A 16,722-nucleotide genomic window follows, 5' to 3' on the forward strand; every position below is an offset into this window, starting at 1 on the left:
AAATATATATATATATATATAAATGAGACCTCATCAAAATTAAAAACTTTTCTGCTTTATAGGAGTTTATCATGAAAGTAAAATGACAACCTACTCAATGGGAAAAAATATTTGAAACCACATATCCAATAAGGTTATTAAGGAGTTATAAAAAGAAATTCTACAACTTAACAACAAAAAGACAAACAACCTAATTTAAATATGAGCAACAGACTTTAATAGACATCTCTACAAAGAATGTATATGGGAGGCCAGAAATCACATGAAAATTTGCTCAACATCATTTAGCCGTCAAGGAAATGTAAATCAAAACCATAGTGAGATACCATTTTATACCCTCTAGAATGGCTACTATATAAAAACTGGAAAATTACAAGTGTTGAAGAGGATGCAGAGAAATAGGAGCAGTTATCCATTGCTCCCGGGAATGTAAAATGGTTCAGCCACTGTGAGAAACAGTGGGGTAGTTCTCAGAAAGTTAAGCACAGAATTACGGTATGACTCCGCGACCCCACTTCCAGGTCGTGCCCCGAAGAACTGAAAGGCCAGACCCGATGAGACACTTCACACAGGCGTCCACAGCAGCATTACGCACAGTTGCCACAAGATGGCAGCAACCCCAAGTGTTCATCAGCTGTGGACGGATAAATGAAGTGTGCTGTATATGTACGATGGAATGTTACTCAGCTGTAAGAAAGAAGGAAGTTCTGATACCTGTAACAACACGGATGAACTTTGAAAACATCAAGTTCAGTAGAATAAGCCAGACACAAATGGGCAAATACTGTGTGATCTTACTATTATGAAATAACTAGCATAAGCCGCTCAGAGTAGAATCTAAAATGTGGGCTACCTGGGGGCAGGGTGGAGACAGAGAATAGGGAGGTCAGGCTTGAAAAGGACTACAAGCTCCAGTTTGGAATGATGGAGATGTTTTGGTAATGGACAGTGGTGATGGTAGGACAACACTGTGAACATACTTAACAGCACTGACTTATGTATCTGAGTGTGGTTATAAGGGAAAATGTTAATTTGTATGTATGGCGATAGAATAAAAACCTTTTTTTAATCTGTGGAAATGCACGACACAAACATTGAATCCTAAATTAAACCATAAAGTATATATGGATAACAGGACAATTATAAAAATGTACTTTCTTCTGTTTTAACTAATACATCACCCTAATGCAGGTGTAAGGGCGTTTATGGGAACCTTGTGTTTTATGCAAGATTGTTCTGTAAACCCACAATTTCTCTATTAAAAAAAATTTGGAGACAGTAAAACTTGTATCTTTCCATGTTTTTATCATATATATATAAACTATACAAAATTCTTTGCAAAAAGAGGATGAGGGAAAGATTGCTTCTTTCTAGGAAACTTAGATCAGGAATGCTGTCGTGAGTATAATACATTTTATATAAAAATTGTGCTACAATTATATAAAATATAATCACTTTAAGCTCAAAGGAGTTGTCCACTTAGTTGGTTGCTTGGGAAATGCTGTAATTTTTATATATCCGCTTCAGAGAAGTTGCCAAGCTAAGGATTTGCCAGGGTAATTTCTACCTTTTCCCCCTATCCTAAACAGAAAAGCCTGGCTGGTTAGCAGTCCTCAGAGCTTTCTTATTTGAACTACTGGGTCAGTTATAAATGGTAGTTTTATAAATGAACCTGTGCCAAATAGAATAAGTGACATAGTGTTTCGGTAAGTTCACTTGGCATAATTGTACCCTACAGTACAGCTGTAGTACATTCAGTGAATTGGTGGTTGCACCAGAGTCACTGGAAACAGGGTAAAGGCAAGGGACACAGCACGTGAGAATCCTGAATCCAGAAGACACAGTTTTGAAAGAGAAGCTAGTTCAACCATCACTGTTTTGGGAAGAAAAGGAATGTTACAAAAAATAGCCAGAAATATTTTATTTTATTTTTTAAATATTCTAAAACTAATAAAATTTGACCAAAAAATGTTTAAAAATAGGTTATCATGACAGTTGCCCAAATGATGAAATTATCAGAAGTAAAAATCCTTATATAGGTACATTAAGTGCCTGTGGATAATTTTACAGCCTCTCAGTAATTGTGGTGCAATTTTGATAATTTTTCAGGATTTTTTCCCATTTCTAGATTTCTTTTGCAGTATTTTTCCTAGATTTTAAATTTGCAATAAATTTCTATGCAATTTAAACCACTTCAATAGCAAACCTACTGTAACAGCAAAGTTTGAAATAATTTAAATGTTAAAAAATCAGGGGCCTCTTGGTTAAAGTACTTTAGGGTATATGTCTCTAAAGCTGCATACCCTGCAGCTGTAAAGATTTGACATGGATAGATGTTAATAACACGTTGAGTGTGAAAGCAGGTTATAGACGGTATGTTTCAAACTATGAAAGATAGATTACATTTCTTGTTTTTTAAGAACCTCAATGAATATCAGTTTCATAATTGATTTTCCATAATCAAATCCACTTTCTTTTGCTTTCAGTTAGCATGGATCATGCCTTACCTACAGAATATTTTTAATAATCTTAGCCTGCTTTGCTCCCATATTTTTTAGTTTTAAATTTATGCTTGTTTTGTAACTGGTGACACAATTCATTCCACCTAGAAACCTTCACTGTTAAAGATTTGAAACCTGCCCTTGATTCTCTTCAACCTTGGCCTTGCCCGCCGCCACCGCTGTCCTGCTGGGCGCTGCTGTCCCCCGCTGCGCCATAGCTGCAGCTGCTCGCGCCGGCCCTCGCGGCCTTCTGCTCCCTCCCGCTCGTGGCTCCGCCGCGGCCGTCCAGTCGGTTCGCTGCTGCTCCCATGGGTCCCGTGGGACAGATGAGGAGTTGGATGCTCGCTGGGTGGCATACTTCAACAAGCCAGGCATCAATGCCTGGGAACTGGGTAAAGGGATGAACACGCTGTGGGCAGTGATCTGGTTCCAGAACCCAACCTCACTGATGCTGCTCTGCGGACATGCAGGCGGTTAGAGGTCTCTGCTAGTGCAGTACGCGTCCTAGAGGTTCAGGACAAGGCAGGACCTCATGAGGAATTCTACCCCTTTGTCATCCAGGAACTTAGACCAACTTTAAATGCATTGGGACTCTGCGCTCCAGAGAAGCTGGGCCTTGACAGAGGGCAAACTCCCATGGATGGGCTTGCCAAGGGTTTACTGGTGTTGCCAATTGATTGTAAACTGTCGCCTGGAAATATTAATGATAACATACTACTTTATTCAAACAAGTTTTCCTTTATTGAGAACCAAACCATGTCATGGTAACTTGGACCTTAATAAAAGGGAAACGGGTTTGAACTGAAATTAGGTGTTGTTCCATGTGTTTGTATCAAGAAGCAGAAAATGAAATACTGTAGGGTCACTGGCTTTTTATGGACTGAGAGACGGCTTTCATTCCCTGAAAGTCATCTGACATGAGAGTCAGGTATATAAACATGTTTTGGGTGCTCTGGCTGGTAAATTAGCTGAAGGCTAAGAGTGAGTTATATAACCAGTGCCCATCTGTGGGAACAAATCAAATTGTGCACCTTACCAAAACAGGTGAAATAAACTTTAAAAGTGGCACACAAAAAAAATCTGCACTTACACAGTTGTGCAAATGTGATGCTGTTTTGTTTTCTCTGAACTTAACTCAAGCATATATTTATGAACTTTCTAGCCTTCATGACTTAATAAATGATAGGTTAATTATGTATTTTAAAGAATAGTGAAACCTTGATTAGCTAAAAATAGGGAAATTTTCTGCTGAAGTCAGGATTAAACCAAAGAGTATTTTCTCCCTTTTAAAAATAATTCCTATACTAGTAATTAGAAACATAATTCTATAACAGGAAATATAAATTATTTTGACTGGCAGAACCAGGGTCACGGATCAGTATGTGCATGGCGAGAAGAATCTCCCTATGTTCTACCCCTCTTTGCTTTTTCTTTTCTCCAGAGTTCCTTGAGACTTGGTTTGCCTCCTGGTTAAAACCTGAGCCTGCAGACAGCATTCTCAGCAGCACTGCCACACCCCTGTGGGTGGCCTCCCCTGGGCACACCTCCAACTCTGGAGCGTTAGTAATCTGTTCTAGTTTGCCAGCTGCCGGAATGCAATACACCAGAAACAGAACAGCTTTTAAAAAGGGAATTTAATAAGTTGCTAGTTTATAGTTCTAAGGCCAAGAAATTGTCCCAATTAAAGCAAGTCTATAGAAATATCCAATCAAAGGCATCCAGGGAAAGATACCTTGGTTCAAGAAGGCCAATGAAGTTCAGGGTTTCTCCCTCAAGTGAGAAGGCACATGGCGAACACAGTCAGGGCTTCTCTCTCCTCTGGAAGAGCACATGGCGAGCACGGCATCATCTGCTAGCTTCCTCTCCTGGCTTCCTGTTTCATGAAGCTCCCCAGGAGGCGTTTTCCTTCTGCATCTCCAAAGGTCACTGGCTGGTGCACTCGGCTTGTCATGGCTGTGTCATTCTGCTCTGCTCTCTCTGAATCTCTCTCATTCTCCAAAATGTTTCCTCTTTTATAGGACTCCAGAAAGTTATCAAGATCTGCCCAGATGGGTGGAGATGTCATCACCTAATCCAGTTTAATAACCACTTGTGATTAAGTCACGTCTCCAGGGAGATGATCTGATTACAGTTTCAAACATACAGTATTGAATAGGGATTATTCTGCCTTTATGAAATGGGATTTAGATTAAAACATGGCTTTTCTAGGGGACATACCTCCTTTCAAACCAGCACATCTCCTTAACAGTCCTGAGACTGGGGGGGCTGGCAGCCCACACTCTCCAGCCTGGGCCCACGTCTTGTAACTCCCCAGGTTTCCTGTTTGTCATAATATTTAGTGTAGAGTTGTCTCTTGCTCTAGTCTTGTAAAGCTGCCTGTACAACTCCTCTGCCCTTCTCTCCATCACCGTCTTAAAAAAGGAATAAATAGAAATAAAAACCCAGTTTTCTTCCTGTTTCAAAATGACTGCTGGCTGCCGCTATAGGAAAGTATGTTAAAATTTAATGATTTTGCTTCTTTTTGCTTTATCTTTTACTCCAGATGTCTAAAGTAGAGAGAGAGGAAGGAGATAGATCTTTTTAATATAAGATTATGATAAGTTAAAATTTATTTGATTTTTAAAAGGATTTTTTTAAAAATCATCTGCAACTTAAATATGTTTCTTTGACTTTCCACAAATACAGGTAGGATCTTAAAATTGCTTTTTTCTTTCTTTTAAAAGAATAATGTATATCCTGGAGGTAGCATGGCAAGAAGAAATACATATGTCTGTGAAAGGACCACGGATCGATACATGACTATGCAAAACGGAAAAGACAGCAGGTAAAATATCATAATACTGAGTAGTAATGAGTTTGTTTCAGCATCATTGATCATGCTAAAATTGCTATAGCAAATGGATCAAGAGGAAAATACATACAAAATACCAAGGTCACAACCAACCATTCTTATTAGGATATTTTTCCTTCTGCACCACACTGGGAAGGATGGGAAAATATTTAAGGAAAGGAAGGGGTAAAATCTCCTAACCTTTGAGTTTCTGAATAAAAATTGGGAGTAAATATTTCCCTCTGACACTGCAGATCGTCCCATCTTAATCTGATCTTTTAGATTTGAATCTTATTCTCTTATGCAGCTGTTGCTTCCTTCTCTTCTCCCATTTCCCCCTTCTAGCAAAATGATTATTGTATCCAAATAATGAAGGCTCTGTCTTCCTTTATGTAAAGAAATTGTAGCTGTATCCACTTATCAGTCAGAACCATGTAGCTCTTAAAGTGTTTTATTTTAAATAACGCTAACTCTGTTATTATTTTTAAATGTTTAATTTCTGGGCAGGCCGCGGTGGCTCAGTAGGCAGAGTTCTCGCCTGTCATGCCCGAGACCTGGGTTCAATTCCCGGTGCCTGTATATATATATATATTTAAGGGATATATATCCTTTAAATGTTTAACTTCTTTTCATCATAACCTATAAGTTAGCAGTATAGTACAAATGGATAGGGAGCCAGTTCTAATAAAATTTCATTCTCATTTCCATCCCTGGTCATTTATGTAAAGCAGACAGATCATTCTCACATTTGCTTGCTCTCAGTTAACTGGAGGCAATAGGTATGTAAAGTAAGTATTATTATAAGGCATAAGAAGATAAACTTGTTTTCCTAGAACATAAGATACTTTAGGCTAGAAAGATAGCTGAAAATTGATTTCCTACTTATTGTTTTTCCTGTACCAAGTCCTAATGTACAATCTCTTTAATCTGCAGTAGTTAACCTATTGATTGATGATGTGAGCTAAAAGTATTATCATATTTCTAGAGCGCACACCTTTCATGTAATTATGAATTCTTCAACCCATCACACCAATGTGTGATTTATGGTGGAGTATGTCTCGAGCCTAAATCATTTTGTCTGAAACTATCATATGTCCACAAAACTAATTTCATGCTTTTCAGATTCATGTACAGAGCAAGGATGTGTGGACAACAGTGAGGAACCCACCTTATGCACTTACTAAGGCTATTCATTTGTTTCATTAGACATCAGTAGCTGTCACTATCAAGTGTTCCAGTCACGAAAGTGTTGGTCCAGTTCTCAAGTTTTAGAAAACTGCAGTTTTTCTTCCTGTTTCACGTTGCCATGTCCTTCTCCCCTCTTTTATACCGGAAGCCGTGCGGAGATGTCCGCAAGCAGCGTGTCTTCTGCAGGCTCAGCTGTGGCTTCTGCAGCGCCCTCGGCCCGCTCTCGCCACCAGAAGTCCCTGTCTGCCTCTGGTCATCCTGTCACAGCCACACCGCCAGCCCCTAAGGACAGCTCTGGAGCTCACCGGCCTGGGTAACGTGATGCTTGCATTTCATTTTCCTGTTGTTGTTAAGGTTTTTTAAGAAGTTTTACCTTATGAAAACGAAATAGAGTTATCACATTAAATGCTTTCGTAAAAGAGTCAATGTTTGTGGCAGAGGAAAAGTTGAATTGTATAATCTAAATTTATTGCATGCTTTAACCGTTATCAAAAATGTTGCTTATAATTTAAAGATTTCATTTTAAATCTATCTGGAAAGTAAAGTATTGCTGTCTAGTTTACCATTTAGGTAAATTGAGATTTGTATGGTTTGATTTAAAAAAAAAAAAAAAAAGAAAGAAACCACACTAGACCAGGAGTAATTGCCCTGACTCCTGCCACTTACTTATGCTTAATAAAACTGGGCTGGAGTCCTGTCGTGAACAAAGCGGATGATCTCAGAGAGCCCCTTTAGGAATAAGGTTATATGTCTGTTTTTCTCTATTTATATCTGTTTTAGTTTTTCTCAGACATTTCAGCGCTTTGATTATTAGATTTGTTAATCATATTGGCAGTGTCATACAGCTGCCCTGAGGCCTAAATTATAAACAGAAAATGATTCTATTCAAAAGATTTTTTGATAAACAGTAAAATGCTCCACATTTCTGAGTGGCTTAAGTTTAGAGAATAGTGTAATTTGTATTTGGTCCTTTGTTTTGGTATTCCTGATTCTAAGTCCAGTGATACATATCTGTGTCCCTGTTTCAGTTCCTTCTTAAACTCTAGTGAGCAATTTTTATAAAAGGGATTTCGTTTCAAGCTGAAATTTTATCTCTTCGTAATTATACAGTCCATGCAATCAGCCACGCATTACATCTCTCATAGGAACAAATAAAATAAGGTCCAATGGAAGTGGCCATAGCCATTGTTTTCTAGCTTTTCGCGTGAGAAAAGCTTTCCCGGTCATTATTCTGAATACTATATCTTCATTTGTCCCAGAAGCACAACCCAGAGAGCGCCTGCCGCATCCCCGTCTGCTCACAGCATCAGCGCCTCCACTGCGGACCGGACCCGCTTTCCCCGAGGAAGCTCCAGCCGCAGCACCTTTCATGGGGAGCAGCTCCGAGAGCGGCGCGGCGCTGCCGAGCACGGGCCCCCTGCTTCCCCGTCGCACGAGGCTGGTGCCTTCCCGCACGCCAGGAGGGGGACCTCGACCGGGATAATAAGCAAGTTAACGTCCAGATTTGTCCGCAGGTCAGTCCCCATGTCCTGTCCTGTTTTGTCCCCTGTAGGTATCAGAATATACTCCTTCTTTCCTTTGATCTTTACAGTAATGCCCTGAAGTGTTTTTGTGCCATTTCACTAAAGCTGCTCTTTTACCGAAGTAGGAAGGAAAGATTCAGGAAGATACAAAGTTTAAAACCTTAGGAGAAAGAGGGGAAGAAATGGTCAAGATGAGAATTTTTAAATTTTATAAAATAGAGTAGAAAGAGCAAAAACCTGACATGAAAATGTGAGTTTTAACAAAAAAAATTAGGCCGTACTTAAAAGTTTTGATTTAGAAAAAGAAATTAAATGAGTTTACATTTTATTTCAAATAATATTTCTCATCCTAAAATACTTAAGAATTTCTCACTAATAGTATACAGTCTACCCTTTTATCTTTGTATAAAAATCCTTTGTACTGGAATCACATAGATTACATAAATAACTAAACATCATAAAATCAACATCAAACCATGGTAAAAGCAAAATGAAAACTTCTCGCCTAATAACACATGAAATTGTTCTCTTTTCTGTAAAGTAAATGTACAGTTAACATTGAATTTCCAAGGAGTGGAGCACAATTCAGGTTGCTGTAAATCTGACCTATTATACTGTCCTATTAAATGCTCACTAAAATCCTGTGTTGGGCAGAAAGTACTATGCTAGGTACAAAGCAAGGTAAAGCTGAATAATAGAGTCTGTGCCCTCAGGATTCTTAGAGTATCGAAAGGAGCAGACACGTAAACAACTAACTGACCTAAAACCAAACGAAGAACCTGTGAGAAAGAAGTGCCAGCAACATGTGGAGGGTCGGGAGGAAGACGCAGTGATTTCTCTCTGGAAGGAAGGTTGAGGCTTGATGCCATGTAGTTATTTGAGCTGAGCCTTAAATAATGGGGTAGTTACTTTTAAAAATATTAGCTAACTATTTAATTTCCAATGTTACTAGTGTTCCTAGGATTTCAGAGAGTCTGTGTGAAAAAAAGGAGAAGCAGTTTTAGTTTCCTGCTTAGTCATGGAGCAATTTATGGACTCAGTTCATGAATCAGTTTGCCCAGGATCACCCAGCTGAATTTAAAACTTTCAGTCCTCGTGAATTTCTTATCGCATCAGTCAATTACTTTGTACTATTCACACGGTTACCATGGAGTATGACACCTTGACTGAGCAAGCCTAAATGGCTTACCAACAAATCAGCCTGAACGTTGGATGACAGGACTCGGTGACCATCCACAGGGTAGCAGTCAGGTCATCCATAGTTTCTGCTTCTGGAATTCAGTAGACTATTTAAGGCCATTTCTAAAAGCCAGTATTTTCTCATGGCTTTTAATCTGGTTAAACCAAGATTAATTTTAAAGCAAAAAAAATGGATGGTTTTGAGTTTACACTGGATTACTAATTGCACATTAAGCATTGTGCAAGGTATTTCTCTTACTCCACGATAAAAACTTAGATTTTAGAGGAAACAGTCTGTCTCTCTAGACTAAAAGTCAGGGGAAAGAATGCCAGAGAAGGAAAGTTGGAGGTTAAGATGGAGCATCTCTGTGCAGTCATTCAGCAGAAGCGTGTGAGACCTGCTGCAGGGTGGGCGTTGTGCTGTGCACAGCTGGCACCGCAGTGGCCATGACTGGCATGGCTCTGCCTTCCTGTCTTACAAATGTTACACGCAGCTGAACCTTTTGTTTTTCACTTGGCTTCTGGCTTACCTCCCACCTCACACATTAGCAGTCCTTTCTCAGGCCTGCTCCTGTGCTGGTTCTTTTCAGGTCCCCTTGCATTTTCCCCCCAACCTTCAAATATAAGAATGCCCTAGGACTCCGTCTTTGGTCGCATTCTTCTCTGGTTTTCCTCACTCTCTTGGTGCCCTCATTCAGGCTCATGACATCCAATTCCATCTAATAGAAACCCTCAAACTGATCTCTTTAGCCCGGTCTCTCCCTGGAACTGTGAGGCTGTTATCCAGCTGCCTACTCAGCCTCTCCACTCGGATGTGTAATAGACTCGCAAACAGAACATAACACCATGCTACTCTTCCAGTTACCCAGAGCATAAACCTTGGCATCATCGTTGACTCCTCTTTTTCTCAGACCACATTGAATCCATTAGCAAATTATGGATTTCCAGAATCTGACTGCTTCTCATCATTTCCAACACTGCCATCATTCTCGACATCACTGTCAGTCTTTCTCCTCCTAACAGGCCTCCTACTTTCTACCCTTGTCTACCTAGTCTGTTTTCAAAAATGTAAATCTAATCATGCCACTCCTCAATCAAAAACCCTCACATAGCCTTCATCTTTACTCGGAATTTGCTACTCAAAACCCTTACCTGATCATGAGGCCCTGTGATGGAGTGCAGCTTCCCTTTTCCACTCTGATCTCATCTTCTCTCACCCTTCGCCTTGCTGACTCTACACCAGGCACATCGTGCCCCTGACCTCCTGGAGCACAGAAGACACCCTGGTGCTCCAGGAGTGTGTACTTGCTATTCCTTCTGCTTGGAACCTCTTTCCCAGATGCTTGCATGTCTTACTTCTTGTTACTACTTCAGCTCTTTGCTCAAGTGTCACTTTAGCAAGTCTTTCCTCATCTGCCGTATTTACAACCGGTCCCTCTGCATCCCAACACTGCCTGTTCCCTTTCGCTACTCTATTTTTCTCCATAGCACTCCACACTACCTGGTATCGTGTGTACACTTATTTGTTCCCTGTCTGTATCTCCCGACTAGAAGATAAACTTTATGAGACCGTGCATCTTCATTTGTTTTGTTTACTGCTGAACCCCAAGTCTAGAACAGTGCATCACAGAGAGTAGGCACTTGGTGTGCATTTATTGAGTGACTAGATGAATAAAGAAGACTCCATTTTAAAAGTAAAGAAACAGATTAATTAATAATTCTGATAAGTGGTGCTGTGAAGGAAACAGGTCCTATATCAGAGGGTAAGTCTGGGAGAATAAGAGTATTCAGTGTCAGCCCCTGAAGGGAGCCAGCATAAAAAATTTGTAAGTATTCACGATGCTCTCATTAAGTTTTTCCTGTTTTTCTTTTTTGTATGCTATATGGCAGGGGTCACATTTCATTCTTTTTCCATATGAGCATCCCATTATTGCAGCACCATTTGTTGAATTTTTTGTTTGTTTTTGTTGGTTCTGTTTTGTTTGTTTGTTTGTTTGGTTGTTTGGGAAGTGCATGGGCCAAAAAAGGAACCTGGGTCTCCCACATGGCAGGTGAGAATTCTACCACAGAACTACCCTCTCACTCCCACTCATTAAGTTTTGAACAGGAATCTCTGTGGTAGTTAGAAGGCTTTTTGTTTTTTGTGTTTTGCTTTGAGCTGGGAGGAGATTGTTTGCTATCCTTTGTCAGCAATTTGGTGGGTTATTTTTTTTTAACATCTTGATCTTTAAAACAATGTATAAGGTATTCCCTTATGTGGCATTTTGGTAGCTTGAGATTGAACTGTATAACATACCATAAATGATTTAGTGCAGGAAGATAAGCAAAACATTGGTTTCAGTAAAGAGAGTGATCCTAAGTTCTTAAGGAACTGACAGGCTGGAAAAGAATGCAGCTGATCTTTCTACATTCGCATAATATCCACTTTGTGGAGGGTGGGTGTTTAGAGACAAACTAGAGAATTTCTCCATTTTCAGGATACAGTCCAGCCTTATTATTTAATATTCTTAACTGAGTTCTCAGGTCATCAGCTCTGCCTACTTGCCAGTCCTTCTCGAGTCTATCCTGGGTTGAAGCCCTGCCTTCCTCTCTGCTCCTCTTTCCTTCCTGTCTTCACTGCGCCTAAAGCCTGGAGAAGTGGAACCCTGTGTGCCCGGCCCTGGGACTGGGATACTCAGGGGCAGGGCTGACCTTGAGTGCAACGTGAAGGCCAAGACGCCTCACAAGGTCTGGGGGCCAACTAAGTTGCAGTACCACTAAGTGATAAGAAAGATGGAAAAAATAGGATTTTATAGGGAAGAAATAAAGGAAATTGGATTGCTAAGCTTTAAAAGGGGAATGATACAGATTCAGGGCTGATCATTCATGTGTTTGAAAACCCGTATTACAAAGAGGAAGCCACCCAGTAGAGCTCCCGGACGCATGCAGAGAGTTATGCTGAAATGATCTCATGAGAGAGCTGTTGGCTCGTCTCCAGAAAGAACTTCCCAGTTAGGAAAGTGATTTATACTAGAACCTTCTATCAAGGGAGAATACGGACTTAGCATTTCAAAAATCTTTTAATATAGCATTTAGAACCAGCTGCTTTGGGTAGGTTCTGTGTAACTATTTGCTGTGAACTGGAGAGTATATCAAACATTATTTTCTACCAATAGCTCACTTACAGGGAACAATCTGATCAGTATGGTGCTCTGCTATACTAAGGTATTGGCTTTTTAAGTTTTAAAAGGTGAAGAGTCAAGCCATGTTGGGTTTGGAATTAGAGCCAGCTGTGCCTCCTGTACCCTCATCTGCCTCCCACCACTGCAGAGTTACTGGGCTATCTGAGACAGCAGTAGCCCAACTGGCAGAAGCTCTTCTAGCCGTTGTCCTTGATAGCGTCCAGTAAAGAGTACCCGCATGTGGGAAACGATGTGATGAGTCAGATGCTCTTTCAGCAGGTGTAGCTGGAGAAGCAGAGGCTGACAGGCACTTCGTTCACAAGGCTGGATGTTCAGCAGCAGTGGAATAGGTCTCTGCTAACAGTGATTTATAAGGCAAAATATAAACAGGACTGGTAATTCCAGAAAACTTGTGTCTCTTCCTATTAAAGGAGCTATTTATTTTACCTAAGCAGTGAAAATCAAGAGCATTACTATTTTTCTTGCCAAGTTTGCACACTGCCCTTCTGTATATATCAGTACACCCACATATAACTGAAAATATGCATTTTCAATTTGGACCTACTCAAAAATGTTTTATTTATTTGTGTGCTACAATGAAAATAGATTTGTATGGATGGAACTGAATTTTTATTATATTTCCCAATGAAACTGCCAGTTATTAAAAACAGAAATTTTGAATGTAGAATGTATTTAATGATCCTTTTTAACTCAGAAAGGAATTAATTTTTTACACTATATGTTAGAGTAAAAGAAAGTCCTATAGTTGGAGACCCCGAGAGTCATGTGAAACTTGTATTTTTAACAACTAATGACCGATTATTTTAGAGTGTAGTCTGTGGGTATGGTTTAATGGTTTGAGAGTGACAGAAAATGCGCGTTGCATTCATTTTACGTTAATAAAATAAATGTTACTGGAATGGTTAGACATTAAGAAAGCGTTAAACTTCTAAGGTTCAAATTAAAGATTTTCCCAGATATTTAATAATGCTTTGTTCCTCGTTCACAATCTATCTCTTAATATATTTAATATACCTTTACTATATTTAAACTCATTTTGGTGTATTTCAAAAATACTAATTACACTCAGCAGAAAGACTATTGGTAGAGTTTTTCTGACTTATTAGCTGCTTATTTCACAGATGGATATACAGGTAGATCAATGTTTCTATTTAAGATTGAATCTATGTTTTAGAATCACCTGCTCAGTAAATTGTTGATTACTGTAATATTTTATCATGTGCATGAATTGTTAGCATAACTACTGAAAAAATGCTTATTAAAAATTGATATTTTTAAACATTCTTATTTGTGTTCAATTTAATTTAACTACAAGGTTAATTTATACATTTTCTAAATTGAGCGACTACTAGAATTGTATTTAATAACTACTAAGAAGTTGAATTTTGTGTTGATAATTGTAAATAGTTTTAACTTTAGACTGAACTAAACTAAACCAAAAGATAAATTTTGACCTTAAATATCATGACTGGGAAATTGGAAGATAATTAAAAAAAAAAAATTCTAAATTTTCAGCTAGCATCTCATGTGTGAAAATATTCAGTAGACGCTCAATAAATTATAGTTATTTGTGGTTATTATGCAAAACATTAGAAATAGTATTAGACTGATTAGTAATAGAAGAATATTGTGTTAGAAGTTTGCTCAACAAGTTAATTCAAAATAATTTTAGAGATAGATTTTCTTGATGTATTTCTCACTTTTTATCATTAAATCTCAACCTTCACTTTGTTTTGAGGGATGCGAGTGAAGGTGAAGCCAGAGGCAGAACCGACCCCTCCAGGTGAGGAGCCACTATTAATACTCCGCTGCCAGCTCCCTGTGTGGGAAAATGTGCTTTGGGAATACAGTGCTCCGTAAACCGGAGTAGAACTATTAGCTAGTAATATGTATATTTAAATTTTTTATATTGGGGTGGGGATTCCTAATGTTGCCTAGTATGTAATTCAGTACAAATTAATTAACCTTTAGTCTGTGTTTTCTAACATTATCTTGAACTGTCTACTTTATAAAGAAATAGCCCTTCTGTTCTATAAAATGTCTAGCAGATGTAAAATTAATATTTTCAATTGTACCAATCCTTTTCTCATTAAAATTCTATAGTTAAAATTAGTCTAAGTTAGGCAGCACAGTATTTCTTAACACTGGGGTAAGCCAATATGTCGGAAGAATTGATATTGATAATATATTTTATAAGTATTCAGTGTTGGACCACATCTGAACATCTCAGCCTGTAGAAACTTGCATTTGCTGTGTGTTCATCCTGGTGCTGAGTCTCAGGCCTACCGGAGCATGACCTGAATCACCTGTGTACCTGATACGACACAGATTGCTGGGTCGTGCCCCAGCTTCTGACCCAGAGGGTCTGGGTGGGCCCTGAGAATTTGCATTTCCAACATATTCCCAAACGATGCTGTGCTGCTGACCTGGGGACCACGTGATCTGTGTGTTTAGTGCTTATGCTCATATTCTATAAATGACACATTTAAAAAGTAAAGATACTAAATTTTCTTGGGTATGCACTAACATTTTTTTTTCACCAGTTAAACACTGGCCTCAGATTTTATTTCTAATTTTTAAATTATTTGATATATAAAACAGTAATGAGCTTTGGAAGAACTTTATTAAGCATTCCCACATCCTTTTAAGGAAACTGCTATATTTGTGTTTAATCATTGTACTTAAAATGTTTCTTTATTGAGTTAAGTTTCTGAGTCACCACAGAAGGGAGCCAAAGGGAGCCAGGAAGATATTTTAACCTTCTGCTATTTTCTTTTTTTTTTACATGGGCAGGCACCGGGAATCGAACCCGGGTCCTTGGGCATGACAGGCAAGCACTCTTACCTGCTGAGCCACCGTGGCCCGCCCTCTGCCTATTTTCTTCTGAGAAATTTAATAGTGTTGAAGTCTCACAAGTGGCACCTAATATTGCATTTTTACTCTCTTAATATGACTAAATGATTTCATTTTCATTATAAGAATTTAATAAGTGATCTTACATAAATGTTTACAAATCACTTTTCACATTCCCTTTTGTTTTATAGTTGCTGGGTTTTATTTTCTTTTTTTGCTGTTGAACAAAGAATTATTGAATACCTATGAACTATAAGGTACTGTGCTAGTCATTTAATCCTCACGATAACCACATGAAAAGTATCAGTTTTACAGATGAAAAAACAGCAAAGAGCTTGGGTGGAATCATCCAGTTAAAAACAGTCACAAATGTGAATACCTCTCATGTCCGAGAAATGGCATGGCATGATGGTTTAAAAAGCACAGAATCTGGAGCCAGACTGAGGGTTTGAGCTCTGTTCTACCACTTACTTACCTATGTGACATTGGGCAAGTTACTCAAACCCTTTGTTTCTCCGTTTTCTCATCCATCTGCCTCATAACATTGTTTGGGGGATAAATAAATAAATAGTACGTATTAGACACTTAGAGTAGTGCCTGATACCTAGTAAGAGCTTAGTTAACGTTAGCTGTTAGAATTCATATCAGTATTTCCAAGAGTTTTCTTTATTTAACATTATCAGTGGTGATACATTTGAAATATAGGTAGAAAAATATCTGTATTTGCCTATCTTAAGATCGTGGGGCTTCTGAGTGGAATGAAGGAAAACTAGACTCATAATCAAGTCACCTGATTTCTAGTCTTTGCTTTTCAACCTACTAGCTCTTTGACCTCAGAAAAGTCATTGAAACTTCCTGACCCTCAGTTCTGTTTTTAAAAATGATATAATGTTCCAGCAAGAGGTCTCTAAAGATCCTTCCCAGCTCTGATGTGCTTATTCCATCAAGTGAGTTAAATGTGTGATCTGGATAAAGGCTGCTTGTTTGGTCTCCAAGCACAGAGGCCTGCAATGCGATGATATACGGTCGTTGAACAAAAAGAGACTGAGAGAAAATGTCGAATAAATACTTTCCAAACCCATCTAACAGTCTTTGGAAGTTTATTCTCTCTACTTATTCCTTCCCTTATTTTCTCAATCTTGTACAATTTGCAGAGTTTTGGGAACTCAGATCCCGAGGGATAAGGGGGAAAACGTAAAAACATATGTGTGGGTAGGTGTATAAATGTATATATTAACATGTACTATTGCTATAAAAAATTATATATTTGTATAAAATATAATTTATATAGTAGATTATAAACTCCTTTCAAAGTATATCATTTCCCCTTATGTTTGTATAGTAAATTATAAATTCCATTCAAAGTATATCATTTTCCTGTGAAATATAAAGTGAGATGAGTTCATTTAAAATTACAACCTTTATTTTTGGATAAGTAATCAACAAATTTAACTACAGGGACTTCT

The 16,722-nt window shown here is 38.5% G+C and overlaps 1 protein-coding gene and 1 pseudogene across 4 annotated transcripts in view; both read left to right on the plus strand.

Moving 5' to 3' along the window:
* The window catches only part of MARK1 (microtubule affinity regulating kinase 1), a 178,941-nt gene that overhangs the window by 158,454 nt on the left and 3,765 nt on the right, over window positions 1–16,722 (plus strand). For 2 of the 4 annotated variants that reach the window (XM_077157893.1, XM_077157890.1), the window contains exons 14-17: window positions 5,225–5,325; window positions 6,668–6,832; window positions 7,779–8,033; window positions 14,142–14,186. In XM_077157893.1, coding sequence (XP_077014008.1) covers window positions 5,225–5,325; window positions 6,668–6,832; window positions 7,779–8,033; window positions 14,142–14,186 — 566 coding nt within the window. Of the gene's footprint in view, window positions 1–5,224; window positions 5,326–6,667; window positions 6,833–7,778; window positions 8,034–14,141; window positions 14,187–15,447; window positions 15,514–16,722 lie in introns of all 4 variants that reach the window. The other 2 variants (XM_077157894.1, XM_077157892.1) reach the window with 2 other exon arrangements.
* Window positions 2,650–4,968, plus strand: LOC143679279 (cytochrome c oxidase subunit 5A, mitochondrial pseudogene; annotated as a pseudogene).

Source organism: Tamandua tetradactyla, chromosome 4, assembly GCF_023851605.1.
Source record: "Tamandua tetradactyla isolate mTamTet1 chromosome 4, mTamTet1.pri, whole genome shotgun sequence".
Taxonomy (NCBI): domain Eukaryota; kingdom Metazoa; phylum Chordata; class Mammalia; order Pilosa; family Myrmecophagidae; genus Tamandua; species Tamandua tetradactyla.